Here is a 15,726-nt window from a genome sequence, read left to right on the forward strand (position 1 = left end):
ACATAAAACTAGATACGTTTAAAAGAAATCTCAGTAATTTTGCTATAGCGCGAGCAGCTTGCGTCGTGATTGGCGTTATCGAGTGGGCTATGGTTAAACCAAGGAGCATAAATGTCTGAACGACTTTCAATCGCGAGTTTGCAAGTCCATCAGTCACTAGTAAACTAAATAGTTATTGGCGAAACTTTGATGTCCGCGTTTTTTAACACAGGCTCTATGGCCATTGTCATACTTTCCCTCTCATCCACATTTGCTCTAAGTAAGTCTCTAGGATTACGAAGTATAAGTAGTGTCATACTAGGAGTCCATTACATTTGGAGTGCAAAAGTCAAGCTTTCCCGCATACACTCTTCAGGGCTTAATTAGCCTTATTCCTGATCAGAGCCACCTACCCATAGCGGCGACTTTGAGAACTACTGTAACCGGCAAGTCAATCAGATGTCGCTAAAATGTGGTGACGTTACCAAAAATGACGTCACCAGATTTTAGCGACATTTGATTGGCTTGCCGATTACAGTAGTTCTCAAAGTCGCCGCTATGGGTAGGTGGCGCTGATCAGGAATAAGGCTAATTCAGCAAAACGCCGCGACGCAAGCACAAATTCTCGCCTCTGAGAGAGCCGTGCGATAGTGGCGGTCCGAAGAGGAAAAAAATGTCTCTAAAGGGGTGTTTCTTTTTATTTTTGCACACGCCATCTGGCGGAGCAAAAATGTTAGTCCCTATACGGGACAATTGACGAGGGAGAAGCCACTCTATAATAAAGTCTTTCTGAGGGTGTAAGATGTGAAAGGTATTACGCCGTATAACGCGGAAATACACTCGGGATTACTTTCTACAGTTTTTTTTCAATATTAGAACGGATTGTAGGCATATCGCCCGAATTTACGGCATTAAAACCTCCAAAGAGGTAATACCGGGAGAATACGCCAGTGGCTGATCCCTCGGACGACGACGTTATTTTCTCGTTCCCTCGTGAGCGCCGTTCTGCAGTGCGAGCCGCTCAAGCGCGTCGTTCTGCAGTCCGCGACGTTCTGCAGTGCGGCTGCGGGGGGGGGGTCATTCTGCAGCCTGCAGGGATGCCATATTGGGCGGGAAAGCCGCAAATTGGGCTGCTTCTCTAAAATATTGGCAAGAAATAGGGTTGGCTGTTTAGGATGATACTGAGAATAAACTAAGGGGAGATTGCCGCGGCGCGTCGGCTGCGTGCGGACGTCATTACGGCAATGCTCTAAGCCTTTGTTTAACTGAATTTTCTACTTCGATTTAAATATGAATTTTTCAAGCTAAGTATAATTTTTGTGATCTAAGTGAGACCATTTTTGTTCGTAATATATTATTTTACTAATAGCTCCTTAGAAGACTGAGTCAAGTGAGGAATTTTAGCTTGACCATTGCAAGCAAAACTCTGAGGCCATTGCCCAACGTTCACTGAGCCGCTTGGTCAAATTATCTTATTACATTAGCACATATAACCACGGATATCCTGTTGAGATTGTTTTAAAGTTCCTAACTCTCGATTTTGAAGTTATATACTGTCTAGTGACAATTGCAGTTCCGATTTAATGTTATAATCAGACTAGGATCGTTAGCCGATATCGTAAATTAACCGAAGTCAAAATCAAAGCTTAACTGAAACACGGATACCAATTTTTTTAACTCATTAATCTGAAATAAAAAATAATCTTTCATATTTAAAAAATATTCAGGTAGTATTTATAAAATATTAATTAAAAGACGTAGTAATTGTCTAGATTAGTACAATCCATTATCGGTAAGTGTACTCATACAAATGGCCATTTGATTAAAGTTCCTTTATAGAAACTAGTTCAAAAGAAACGAATATTTTATTTATATTTCTCCTTTAATATCACAAAACGTTAACGTTTCTATTTTGGAATAGAAAAACTTCGGGAATTATGCAAAGAAGCTGCCCATTTTGGTGTTAGAAAATAATAAAATTCATCTTCTTTTGAAACTCATCCTGAGAAATTTAAATTAAAGAATAGCTTGATATCTTTTCCAGTGATATTGATATTGTCGTTTCATTGATTTTAAATAAATTTGTATTGACATCGGTTAATTTACGATATTGGCCAATTGATCATCACTAATAGTTTAAATAATTTCAATTAAACGGTTCAAAACCTTCAGGAAAAGCTTAGTTTTATATTGAATAAAATTCAAATTTTAAAGTAATAAATTAATTTATCGTAGGTAATTAATTTACTGCCTTAGTGTAATTTATGCTGAGACACACTTTGAAACACTTATAGGGGTCACTGCCTCACTGGACCAATGTCCTATAAATTGATTGGGTGTGCAAAAATGATCTGGTTGCTGGACCAGCTTGTTTGCTTTTGAATTTCCCGAACTCAAGGGAGCTTATAAGAACAGAGGTTGTAAAAGTGACAACGGAAATTCCCACAACGGCGGCGCAGAGGCTAGCGTGGATATTAGGGTCAGGAGGGACCCGGTAGTTTTTTTTTTTGAAAATACGAAAAAATGTTTTATTTTGTCGTTCAAGTTAAGATCATAGAATTTTATGAAGAATATTACGTAACTTAGTTAATTTAGTCTTCTGAATATGAGCAATATATTAAAAATTAGAGAGGTAACATTACCCGAAAAATGATAAAAAATCCAAAATTTAAGATTTTACGTACGTGATCAAAACAAAGCACTTTTGGAACTCTCCCACCACGCCCTATTCAACCCCCCCGTATACCATATTTTGGTGGTAGGGACTAGTGGCAAGACGAAACGATAGAGAAGGGAACGTTTCGATTGGACAATACTACCTAATGTCACCCCGTTGTTCGTGAAAATACTTTGAAAAAGTACCCTCTCAAAAATATTTTTGGCGCTAAGACCGGCTTGAAAGCTGGGGGGGGCAATATTTCCCCAAAACTAGTCGGAAAACTTGTGGATTGAAACTTAGAAATAATGTTAAAGGGGATGGAAATTTAGAAGCTGCTTCCAGAATAGATAACCATGAGACAAACTAAAAAACATCAAATATACTATCAAAACAGCAGGGGATTACGTAGCAAGGCCGACACATTCTTCAACAACGTAATAGCAATGAACTATGATATAATATGTATAACAGAAACCTGGCTCAACAGTTCTCATTGCAGTTCCGACTATTTTCCGAGTGAATATACTGTCCACCGAAACGACCGCGTTACCCTAGGTCGTGGAGGTGGATGCATCATAGCAAACAAAAGTAACATAAAGACCATAAGGCGTAGCGACCTAGAGTCCAATCTCGAGGCTGTTTGGATTGAGATTCGACTAAATACTCGCGAAACCCTCCTGCTCGGCTGCATATATCTCCCTCCAAACACTAGTATAGCAACTTATGAAGATTTAACAAATAACCTTAGAAGTCAACTACTTAAATTTACTGGTGATATAATTATCCTAGGGGATTTCAATATTCCAGGCGTAAATTGGACTACCTGGGAAACCAACGCGTGTAGATCTCATGTGAAACACAAAGCGGAACATATCTTAGAACTGGCACACATAAACAATTTAGAACAATTAAACTCGAAGTCCAACATGTGTAACAATATACTCGATCTCTGCCTTCTAAACAACAGCCATGATTATACAATTAAATACCCTAACGACACCCCTTTAGTCCCGACAGACCCACATCATCCAGTATTCACTGTGGCATTCAAAAAGAATGAAAATCTTACCATAACTGAAGACAAACGTAGAAGATATCACTATAAAAAAGGGGACTATTATAGGCTTTATAATATAATTAAGAGTGCGGATTGGGCTCCCATATATCAATCAAAAGACTTAAACTATTGTGTAAATTACACTAAAGGAACCATACAGTCGGCAATGCAGGACAGTATTCCCCGAACTACTACGACGATACCTGTTCGGCACTGCAAATACCCAAGCTGGTATTCGCGCGATCTAATTAAAGCAATTAAGAATAAAAATTACTACCATAAGAAAACCAAAAGAACAAACAATGCGAAAGACCTTGGAAAATACAAAAAAGCCAGGGCTACGGTAAAAACATTACTAAAGCAAGACAGGGGAGCATACTCAAATAAAATCTGTGATAGCGTTAGGAACGACCCCAAAGCATTCTGGACATACGTGAACGGCAAAACCAAATCAAAGAAAAACAATATCACTCTCAAGTCGGGTGGAAACTTTGTAACCAACAGCACGGATATAGCAAAGGAATTTAGAAACATATTTTCAAATATAGCCCATGACTACACAAGTAGCTTCCCTAACATACCGGAAGACAAGGTCCCACGAGAGTACTTTGATTGCCGTATCACTGAAAACGAAACTAAAAATACCATAAAAAATCTTAAACCCAAATTATCATCGGGATCGGATGGAATACCAAACTTTATAATTAAAGGGTGTGGGGACCTACTGGTACGCCCCCTTACATATCTATATAACCTCTCCCTTGAGCAGGGTTGCTTCCCAAACAATTGGAAAGAGGCCCTGATAACTCCTGTTTTCAAAAAGGGGTCGGAAGGAGACCCTTCAAACTATAGACCGATATCCCTACTAAACTCCCTCTGCATGATATTCGATATGATTATGAGTAAGAAACTCTACTCATGGTTCAAAATTAACCTACCCGACAATCAACATGGATTTGTCAAAGGCCGATCAGTCGAAACGAACCTAATCAGTACGTTGGAGTACATTAGCCAAGAATTCGAGAATAAGGGGCAAGTCGACATAATTTACATTGATCTAGCAAAGGCCTTCGACAGAGTATCACACCGCATACTACTACAAAAATTACACCTCTACGGTCTGTCCGGGAACCTCCTTAAATGGTACACAAGCTATTTAAACAAAAGGGAAAATATACTAAAAGTCAATGGAGATGTCACAAATGTAAAGTACGAGGTTACCTGCGGTGTTCCACAAGGTTCATCATTAGGCCCTCTACTATTCAACATCTATATCTCCGACTTACCAGTGAACACTCTGACCTCAAGGACCACGCTATTCGCCGACGACCAAAAACTTGCTCATAAAATCAAAAATACAACTGACTGCATGAATCTACAAGCTGACTTAATTCGCCTTAACCATTGGTGCTTAACTAATAATATCCCTATAAACGAGAACAAAACAGCTGTTATATCATACACTCGTAAAAAAAGTAAAATCATCTATCCTTATGTCTTGAACGGAAAAATCCTCAAACGGGAAAGTCAAATAACCGACCTAGGCGTAATATTCGAAGACAGACTGCACTTCCGAAACCACATCGACAATATATACACTAAATGTATAAGGACGATATGCTTAGCGCTAAAAATATCCCGAAATATAAATTCGGCGTCATGTTTTAAGAAACTTTAATTCACGCTAGTCAAGCCAAAACTATTATTTGCATCTCTGGCATACAGCACATGTAGTGATTATCAGAAAACCAAGTTAGAACGTATTCAAAGAAAATTCATTAGATACTACAAAATGTACTTCTGTTATAAAACAAATCATAATTATGAAACCATGCTGGAAAAACTGAACATAGATACTATCAAGGACACATTTATCAAGGCTGATATCATGTTCCTACAAAAATTAATTTCAAATGAAATAGATTGCAGTGAAGTAGTCCACGAACTGAACTTCAATATCCCCAACAAAAAAACCAGACTTACAAATTACAAGCCATTCAAAGCTGAAATATCATCAATTCGACCCATTAGCCGCATAATGGAAAATTTCAACAAATTTGGCCGAAAAACAGACATTTTCAACAGAAAAGGACTGACTCCTCGACAAATTATCCTGGAAAGGTGATGCCGAAATCACATTTTAATGACACTAAAAGAGACATTTCTCTTTTTATTCTAACTTAATAGTGCTCTAATGCACAAGTGTAAATCCTTGTAGGTACTCAAAATGTACTGTTGATTTGCACTAATAAACCAAAATTTTATTATTATTATTATTATTATTATAAAATTTCCACACCGAGGACGGCCAGGGTATTAACTGTTACATCTCAGTACTTCGAGGGGGGTTATGGACTTTTGTTTATATAGATATAGATCTAGATCTAGATCTAGATATAGATATAGATATAGATATAGATAAATGAGAGGTTTTAACGGTTCAAAAATAGCCGAAAATTGGATAATTCAGTTCATTTAATAGAACCCAAGGTCATAAGCGCTTTTAGATTGTCATAGTTATAGGTTTGGTCTGGGTACCCTTTCATTATTCGGTGCGTTTTCTCTGCTTTTGTGGCTCTTGTCACCGAAAGATAAAACCTTTTTAATCATGCTGTGTAACTTAACAATGTTTACAAGCCAATTATTTGTGAAAATACCAGGGTAATTATAGTCCTTATGGTTAAAAGTTATATAAAGTTCTGTTTGTAATTCAAATTTACATCAGCAGAATCAATCAATGAAAGTTCAATATAAAATTAGTTAATTCTTGAGTTTTCAGAACTTTTAATTCAACCGAAACGCAACACTCTGGGCCGTTTACGAAGAGTATGGGAGTCGTGAGCACTAAACGATAAATTATATATGTTTGATTGAATAAGCAAGTTACATCTGTAATTAATGATTTTAGAACTTTATGGGTAATGTAAAATAAGCTGTACATCGAAACAGTTCATTAGATATTGAGCTTTAATGATGATTGAAACGAACATTTTTTAACTAATTACCCGCCAAGAACTTTATTGGAGAAAACAGTTGATATTTTCCTAAATTTGTACTCAAAATCTTTGTTATAAAATAATTAAGGGAACAACATCGCAAGGTAGGTTTGTTTAAATAACCACACCTAGCAAAAAGTTAGTTTTCGCCTCGGTGTCCACAAATTTTTATTTACCTGAACTATTCGAACCTCTAACACTTTCCTGACAAATCACTTGAACCCCGAATCGTATCCTGGTGCCTGAACTACGCGCCCAAATTGACTCGAATCCCCCCTCCCCCCGAATGTTTCTCATTCAGTTGCAAAACTAAAATGAACCTACCTTGAAAATGACCAGTATTGGTTAATATCTGCCAAATTTATTTCTTTAAAGTTCGAACTGTATATTTACTGTGATTCTATGAAAACTAACGCTGCTCGTTTTGAAGGGCGAACAAACCAATGGCGAAATTACGTAAAATGTGCAATCTCACTGAGAGGGCTGTTTCAGAACCATTACCTTGCATATATATTCAACAAATGAGCTCTTTGTTTACCTGAAAGAGAGAAATGTTCATCTTTTAAAGTATAGTTTTCACTATCTAGATTAGAAATGGGCTTCATTACTGCAAAAAGAATAAATTCATATTGCTTCAGATTTTAGTAATATTAGTGAAACCATTACCTTGCATATATATTCGACAAATGAGCTCTTTGTTTACCCGAAAGAGAGAAATGTTCATCTTTTAAAGTATATTTTTCACAAGCTAGATTAGAAATGGGCTTCATTACAGCAAAATGAATATTTTTATATTGCTTCAGATTTTAGTAATATTAGTCAAACCATTACCTTGCATATATATTTATCAAATAAGCTCTTTGTTTACCCGGGAGAGAAATAATCTTTATGACATATCTTGATTAGAAAATGTTTCATTTCTTCAGATTTTTATAATATTATAGGGAGTTAATCATAAGGGAGGTACTTGCAAGAGAAAATAGAAGAGAGTATAATACTTGGGTCAAATTTTCAGCTTTAGCCCTGCTTTCTACCTCGTTTGAGGTAGCAAATCAGGAGGCTAGAGGTTGGATTTTGTGTTTTCACCCCTCCAAGTGCAGATTACGAGGTATTTAACCGGAAGTGTCTGTGAGTCTCTCACAGTGTTCGCAGTTGCAAATGGGAGCAAACTCATAGAGAGCTTTCAGATGGGATAGTTGCACGTCACACCCTCCCAGTCTTACCGCTGTTCTGGTAGCCATATTGGGTGGTCTCAGCTTCATTCCTGCTTCAAACCCACCAATTATTATGTCACGAGACTCAGCTCCACCTCCAACTGAAAGGTCTCTATTCGTAATATCCTGACCGCCTTCATAGTATATTGGCTTCTACTCCATTAACATCGCTAGGATTAAGATGTACGCGGCGATCGAAGTCAAAGCTTCCACCTAAGGTTCACGCGGCTTTCTTGTCATTTATTGTGAATATATCGCCTTATACACCCTAAATTTTGAAATATTTTGAAAAAAGCGTTCGATAGAAGTCAAACGTTAACAATAGGTATGTTGACAACGATTATAGAAATAACGTTTCTTAAAACGACTAAACTAGAATCAGAAGCCCATTAAATTAGCCTAGGAAGTCGGTCTTTCATAAACCTATTGAAAAAATAAACAAATAAAACAATTTAACGACCGTGGCCGTTCCTTTTTACCTCTCCGAGTGACGTATGTCACGGAGAACTTCTAATTTCGACGTGTCTGTCGGTGTGTGTCTTTCTGTCTGTTGTTACACCCCAGGGGACCGCGTTGGCAAATCGGGGCTGTAACGTGTTTCTTTACTTAAACTAAAATCATCTTCATAATATTACTAAAGTCCCGTCCTCTACCAACGAAACTTATGATGTTATGGTCCTGGGTAACTCGCGTCTATTACACTATTGGGTAGAGCGAGGAAGTGGATAATTAACTAATGGATCAGATGTCTAAAGGGGTATGCTTATCTTTAGAATGAGGGTTATGAATGAGATTGCCAACTAAATCTTAATTTTAATAAAAATAACTGCACAGTAGGCAGACTAATAGCAAATAGATAATAACCTAAGGCATGAACACTCGCGAGGGCTTAGGCCCTGACTGGTAATAAACAAAATAAAGCATGCACACTCGCGGTTTGGCATAAGGCCACAACTGTTATTCTCAAACTAATGAGGTAACTTAGACTTAAGACCATGGACTAACAAATGGAATTAGGGCTTAAGGCCATAATTAAAACAATTCTACAGGGCCGGTAGGCCCTTGTAGATATGACATGATACCCTTCCGTAATGTTGAAGAAAAAGTCACACCTTTTAGGGTTAGCGTCCCATAGAAAAAGCATTAAAAAATTTTCGTTTTTTTAACGAAATGGTCATAGGCCATACGGAAAAAGTATAGCGAAGTTAGTATTCGGAATACTTCTAAATTAACAAGCATTTATTAAATGGGAAACTTAACTGTTTCGATTTTTAATTAATGAATTCTAATTTTTGTAATTTAACTAATTAAGACAGTACGTCAAAAAATTACTTTTGGGTCAGAGGTCAGCCTAACCTTATAGCGCGCTTAAACCTATTTTCTTCATTTCCCTCTCCGTGCTTTAGAATTTCTTGGTCATAATTCAGTCTTCATTTGAAACGTCACCACCCCTTTCTACACTGTTGGCGCTACTTGTACACCGGTTACGTATTACGTGTAATCATTTTAGTACGCATAAAGACCATTTCGAAAAACACACAGGGGCGAGGCCACCATTGGGGTATTCTCGCTCACACCAAGGGTCACCGCCAGACTGTGGCAAAGTTCACTACAGGCAAGAGGCTAGTCAAATCTCACTGCCTATAGCGGTGCTTCTAGGCAAGAGAGAGAAGACCTCAATGGTGGTATCACCGCTGTGTTTTAGTTATGTGTATGTAATTTCCAAAATTTTCCACTCACCTCAGACCACCTCAGTGGTCTGAGCACTCACTTGATCGGTCCGTCAGGCGCTAGCGAGTGTCAAGCCAGAACCGTAATCCTTCATGTACACGAATGTTTTATAGTTTTAGGTTATTAAGGTTGGCGGGCAACTCCGGAGAGTCATGTACCGTTCACTAATGTGAAAAGATCTCGAACTATATGATAATATTGGCTGAGTGTGTTGCGACGGCTCAGATGACCCATACACTGGAACGACTGGTGATTGTAAAACTGTATATATTGAAATTTTAGAGGAAGGGGGGAGTTACATCAAAAGCGCATACATTAAAATAAAATAATATATTTTTCGTGTGCTACAGAGTGTCACCTACTAAAAGAAACCACGCGGGATAAACGTTGTTGCTTTGTCTTAAGAAGACGACATTAGTTTATAAATTAGTTTGAGCAAAATAAGTTATTTATCATCAATTTCTTGAACATCAGTCTTCTCAGAAACTTACTACAGATTTAAACTTTTTTGCTGCAAACTTCAAAATTTGTCAAGCCAGCCTTAATCAAAACTATGACCGTCAATGTGCTTTCAAGTTAGTAATTATCGACACGAAATCCCTTCAAAATAATTAATTTCATGATAAAATGTTTTCGGAAAATGTAATTGTTCTTGAAAAAGCGTAGATATGTAATTTTTTCAATTAATTTAGAGGGAATGGATCGATTAACAGTAAAATCAGTTGATTGAATTTAATATTGATTAAGGATTAAATGGATAAAAATAACTAAAACAATTGCAATATCTGAAACTTCAGTCAAATGATAAACCTCCCACATATCGTTTGTTTTTTCGGCCTTGGTCCAAACCAAGACGATTTTTTATAATACATTTAGGCGAGAGCTTCTTTGGTGCTGGTCTCAACCGTGGTGGTCGCTTGAATTTTTTCCTGGTGTTAGGGGAATTAGTACTGGCGCCGTAACTCTTTCCCATCTACCCATCTTAGGCTTTTACTTGTGAAGATCCTGCCATTTTCAACGCTGCGTTCCTTTAGCTACTGTGTATGTCGAGTTATCTGTTCGATCTCCTACTCGGTACCATAGGTTACCTTTCTTTATATTTTTTACAGGCTTCTGTTTATTCACAAGAAAATGGGTGCAAGGTAATTTTCAAGAAAAAAATCGATCGATCTAAATATCTTAATTACACACAACCTAGTAATCGACCCGTAATTATAATTACATATAATTTCTTCTCACGTGTTCATATTTTGGCCTTTTCTCCTCTACTAGAAAATTTGAGCAAAACAGAGTAATTTTCTGTGTTATTGAAATCCCTCGAGGACTGACTAGTGTTTTGGAATGATCGTTAACAGAGATTAAACGTCCAGTACAAAGCTTTTATTCGAAAACAAGTTCATGTATGAATTAATCATTGAGGTACGAATCAGGCTATTTACACCATGAATGGTGATAGCCAGCCATTTTATCGCACTCAGAAGGGGAAATCAGTATTAGAATAACATGAAGACAGAAAATATGAATGAGATAAGAGATTTTCTTCATTGCCGACATTGTAAAATCACGAGTTGTACAAACAATCTCTTAGCACTTAGATCCTCATTGCTACCTTCCTCTCCGCTTTATATTACATTGCTTACGTGTAACATCGCCATTCGACAGTCGGACTGACTGTGGAATTACACACCGAAAAATGTATCACCACTTAATTACATAGTTTCTTTTTTATAAATTATAATATTTGGTGTTATCTAACTTTTAATTATTAAAGTTTATTATTTCCCGAGTGCAACCTTTATACGAGAGGCCAACTGGTTAAATTTCAATTCCGAGTTCCACATCGACCACGAGGATATAAGCAAGTGAAAAATATTTTAATTCAAAATGTCAATTTCACTAGGCTGATAAATGCCATAGATTTCTCAGAAAATAAAACCGCTAGTCACTTTCATTATGATTAAGAATCTTAATACAATGCTGTTCTATACATTTACTCGAATAAGAATTTTTAAAGTTTACAAAACTATTCAAGTTAAAAAAATGTTCAATTTAAATCAAAATTATGAGTTTAGAAAGAGGTCTCTGAGCTACGACCCACGAACGACATTATTAATCCTTATAACGTAAAATATTAAACTACATTTTGGTTTCTAGCGTCGGAAACGCCTTTTTTCGACCATTTAAAATTGAACATCCAAAACTTTCTATTGTAATCCCCATCCTTTTAAAATCCACGAACGAAAAGTTTTTATTCTGTCACACTTAGGGTTCGAAAATTACGGTAATTTTGGAAAAAAGTAAATTACGCCGTAATTTACAGCGTAAATTTCCGTTCAATTTAATTTGCCCGAAATTCAAAATTAAATTATATTGGTAGTTTTTAAGCTAAATAATGAAAAATACCACAGTTTATAGAATTATATTTTCTTTTTTAAATAAGTACGCAAGCTTGGGTAGAGAAAAATTTCAAAGTGTAAGACCATTTAAAACAAGGAGCTTTAAGACCATTTTCCGGTCGAAAGAAATAAGAATTTGGTGGTAATGTATCAAGGTTATTACCATATTCGCAATTCATTCGAGAAAATCGTAAGTTACAGTTAACCAAAACCCTAGTCATACCGCCTACGAGTACGACAACAGGGCAGGTCAAACTTATACCCTTATCGGTTCTTGGGAAGTATCCAACCCGGAAACGGGAAAAATTATCATTGAACAAAATGGACCATCGTATTCCTCCAATTGAAACTTCAAGTGGTCCGCATAGGTCTGAACGTATGGTCTCCTCTGGTGTCGAGGCCGAGGGGTCAGACGTATGTCAAAATCTCGCACAGTTCGTTTGAATCTATTTAAAATCTCTCTCGTAAGCTTCGAAATCCCGAAATCTTACCCTTAAAATCTAAAAATCCCAAAATCTCACGTCAAAATCTGAAAACCCCGAAATCTTAACAGAAAATCCCGAAATTTCACCCTAAAATATAAAAATCTGAAAGTCCCCACGCTTACAATACACGTTTTGCAACTATTTAAGAGCGGAAGTCACGGGGGTAAAACTCTGCCAGCCATCTCGCTTTTTGACGCCCGAGTTCTGTATTACAAATTAGACTAATTTGGTCGATTTTGGTCAATTTTTCTCCGGTATTCATTGCGGTAAATTAAATCAAATTTAAAGTCTAAAACCTAAACCTATATTTCAAAATCTGGAAATATCCTTTGAACACCGGAAGTTAATACTTAATCTTGATATCCCCTGTAAATACCCAAAATTTCATCAAAAATCTGAAAATATCTTCGAAATCTGAAAATCTCCTTCAAAATCTGAAAATCTGAAAATCTCCTTCAAAATCTAAAAATCTTGTTCCAAATCCCGAAATCTCCTTCAAAATCTGAAAATCTTGTTCCAAATCCCGAAATATCCTTCAAAATCTGAAAAGCCTGAACAAAATCCCGAAATCTGAAAATCGCGTTCAAAATCTGAAAATCTCGAAATCTTGGACTAGATTTCAAAATCTAGAAATATCAAAATCCCGTACACTAAAATGCTGAACGTCCGACCCCTCGGTCGAGGCCCTGTATTTCCTACGAGAACCAACTGACTTTCTATGTTCTTTGTCAAAGTCGCAAAATTCTCAAACTGAATGGTCTTGTTGGACTTCTACGTTTAACTCTGCTCTAACGTGTCGCTTATTATAATGGTCCATTCTCTCGTGGAATAATTGAAGATTTCCACTAACGGCAGAATTGAATTCGGATGCTGTAAATTTCTTAAGGGCTCGGATAGATCATTTTAAGAGTCCTTTTCGACGAAATCCCATTAAACTTGATCATTTGTGACCAGGGAAGCTATTCAATGAAAATCTAAACCTTTAGAACCCCAGATCTATATTCAAGAGGGCCGGTAGGCCCTTATAGATAAGAACCTACACCCTTCCGTAATGATAAAAATAAATTCAGTTTTTCGCTAATTTTCCCATTGGAATAACATGATGTTTTTTGGGCTCCAGCACGAATAATTTAAAAACTACAGCGAAGTTACATTTTTCGAAATACTTTCAAATTAACAAGTAACTATTCAAGTTGTGCCTTTTCAAAGTTTTATGAAAAACAATTAAGTCTAAGTATGTTATTTCAATTAATTTCTAAAATGTGGCAAAAACCGTTTTCCCTGTACCATGTCAGATTAAAACCTTACCACGTTCAAAGCTATTTTGTCCATGAAAAGCAAGGGGAACAATTTTGTGAGTGCTATGCCGCTGTATTTGTGGGGTCAGATACGTCTGTATTTCTGGAGTCGGATACGTCTGTATTTCTGGAGTCGGATACGTCTGTATTTCTGGAGTCGGATACTTCTGTATCTACTACTATATCTATGGGTCGGATACTACTATAACTTTGGGGCGGATACTTCTGAATTTCTGGGGTCGGATACATCTGAATTTCAAAATATTTAGGGTTGGATGCTTCTACATTTTTAACTTTGGTGTCGGAAAGTTCTAAATTTGTATCTGTATTTGTGCGGTCGGCTATGTCTGTATTTGTATATTTGAAGTCGGATTCTTCTGAATTTGTATATTTGGGGTTGGATACTTCTTAACTTTTATCTTTGGGGTCGGATACTTCTGAAATTGAAAACTTTGGAGACAGAAACTTCTTAAACTATATATTTGGGGTCGGATACTTCTGAAATTGTAAACTTTGGAGACAGAAACTTCTTTAACTATATATTTGGGGTCGGATACTTCTGAACTTTTATATTTGGGGTCGGATACTTCTGAACTTTTATATTTGGGGTCAGATACTACTGAAATTGTAACTTTGGGGACTGATACTTCAGTATTTGTATATTTTGGGGACAGTTACTTCTGTTATTGTATCTTACGGAGACAGATACTTCTATATTTACATCTTTTGGGTTGGATACTTCGAAATTTGTATCTATGGGGTCGGATACTTCAGAATTTTTATCTTTGTAGTAGGATACTTCAAAATTTGTATATTAGGGGTTCGATACTTCTTAATTTGAATCATTGGGCTCGGTTTACTCTGTATTTGGGGAGCTGGACACCTATACTTCTGGGGTCGACTACTTCTGTATTTAGTTACAAACCGCCTACCAAAAGTAGATTTAGTTACAAACCAACTACCTTAAAATAGTAGATTAGCTACGAATCACCTTCCAATAGTAGATTCAGTTACCAAACGCCTTAAAATTGTAGAATAAGTTACCAACCGCCTTCCAATAGTAGATTAAGTTACCAACCTTCTTCCAATAGTAGATTAAGTTACTAACCGCCTTCCAATAGCAGGTAGTGTTACCAACCGACTTCCAATAGTAGATTAACTTACTAACCGCCTTCCAATAGCAGGTAGTGTTACCAACCGACTTCCAATAGTAGATTAACTTACTAACCGCCTTCCGAGAGTTGAAACATGGATTTAAAACTAAAGAACTAATACTTGAACTAAATGTTGATAATGAAACTATAATAGGCACTACCCCGAAGTTTAACCCTTAGCAACTTTTTTTTATAAAATAAACAATTAAATGGATCTTCTTGAAGATTCATCCACACACTAAAAGCTCGAATGTTAGTTCAGTGGAATTTTTTGGAATTAGTAAACGAAATACGAAAAAGGTTACAATCAATCAAAAACCTTCCTTATTCATAAGAGGCAGTGTCCATTTTTATATAAGGGAGCTTAGAATTTGTAGTGTCCGAACATATATTATCCTACAAATAGTAGGTTTCAAATGGAATGTGGAGAAAGTCGTTCCACTTCACTTGTTAACAACTTAATTTATTTTAAAAGACCAAATCATACTAGGTTAATTTTATCAGATGTCCATTAATTAGCCTAGGAAGTAACCAAAAGAGGGGTTTGGAACTCTCCTCTCTTGTGTAGCAATACTGAAGAAAGCCGGGCGACACATTCGACACCTCACGATATTTTTTCTCAAATCTCCGGTTTAGGTGCGACTCGTACGCCAAAATTTGCCCTATTGAGCGAGAAAAACCTATTGGCTGAAAATGAACACTGTATCTCTAAAGGGACCGGAAAACGCCTCTTTCCATTGTAAAACCAAGCCCTCTT

At 36.7% G+C, this 15,726-nt stretch overlaps 1 protein-coding gene across 1 annotated transcript; it reads left to right on the forward strand.

Annotated features, from left to right (window-relative positions):
- Positions 1 to 2,991: 2,991 nt before the first annotated feature.
- On the forward strand, positions 2,992 to 12,742 carry LOC149666839 (uncharacterized). The gene is made up of 6 exons (XM_089841643.1): positions 2,992 to 4,422; positions 4,465 to 4,813; positions 5,618 to 5,816; positions 10,746 to 10,778; positions 12,188 to 12,466; positions 12,586 to 12,742. Exons 1-6 carry the CDS (start codon positions 2,992 to 2,994, stop codon positions 12,740 to 12,742), a joined length of 2,448 nt encoding a protein of 815 aa, XP_089697769.1.
- Positions 12,743 to 15,726: the final 2,984 nt, after the last annotated feature.

This window comes from Phalangium opilio, unplaced genomic scaffold (genome assembly GCF_054372755.1).
Source record: "Phalangium opilio isolate 3A_F unplaced genomic scaffold, DU_Popi_V2 ptg000060l_1, whole genome shotgun sequence".
Classification (NCBI taxonomy): domain Eukaryota; kingdom Metazoa; phylum Arthropoda; class Arachnida; order Opiliones; family Phalangiidae; genus Phalangium; species Phalangium opilio.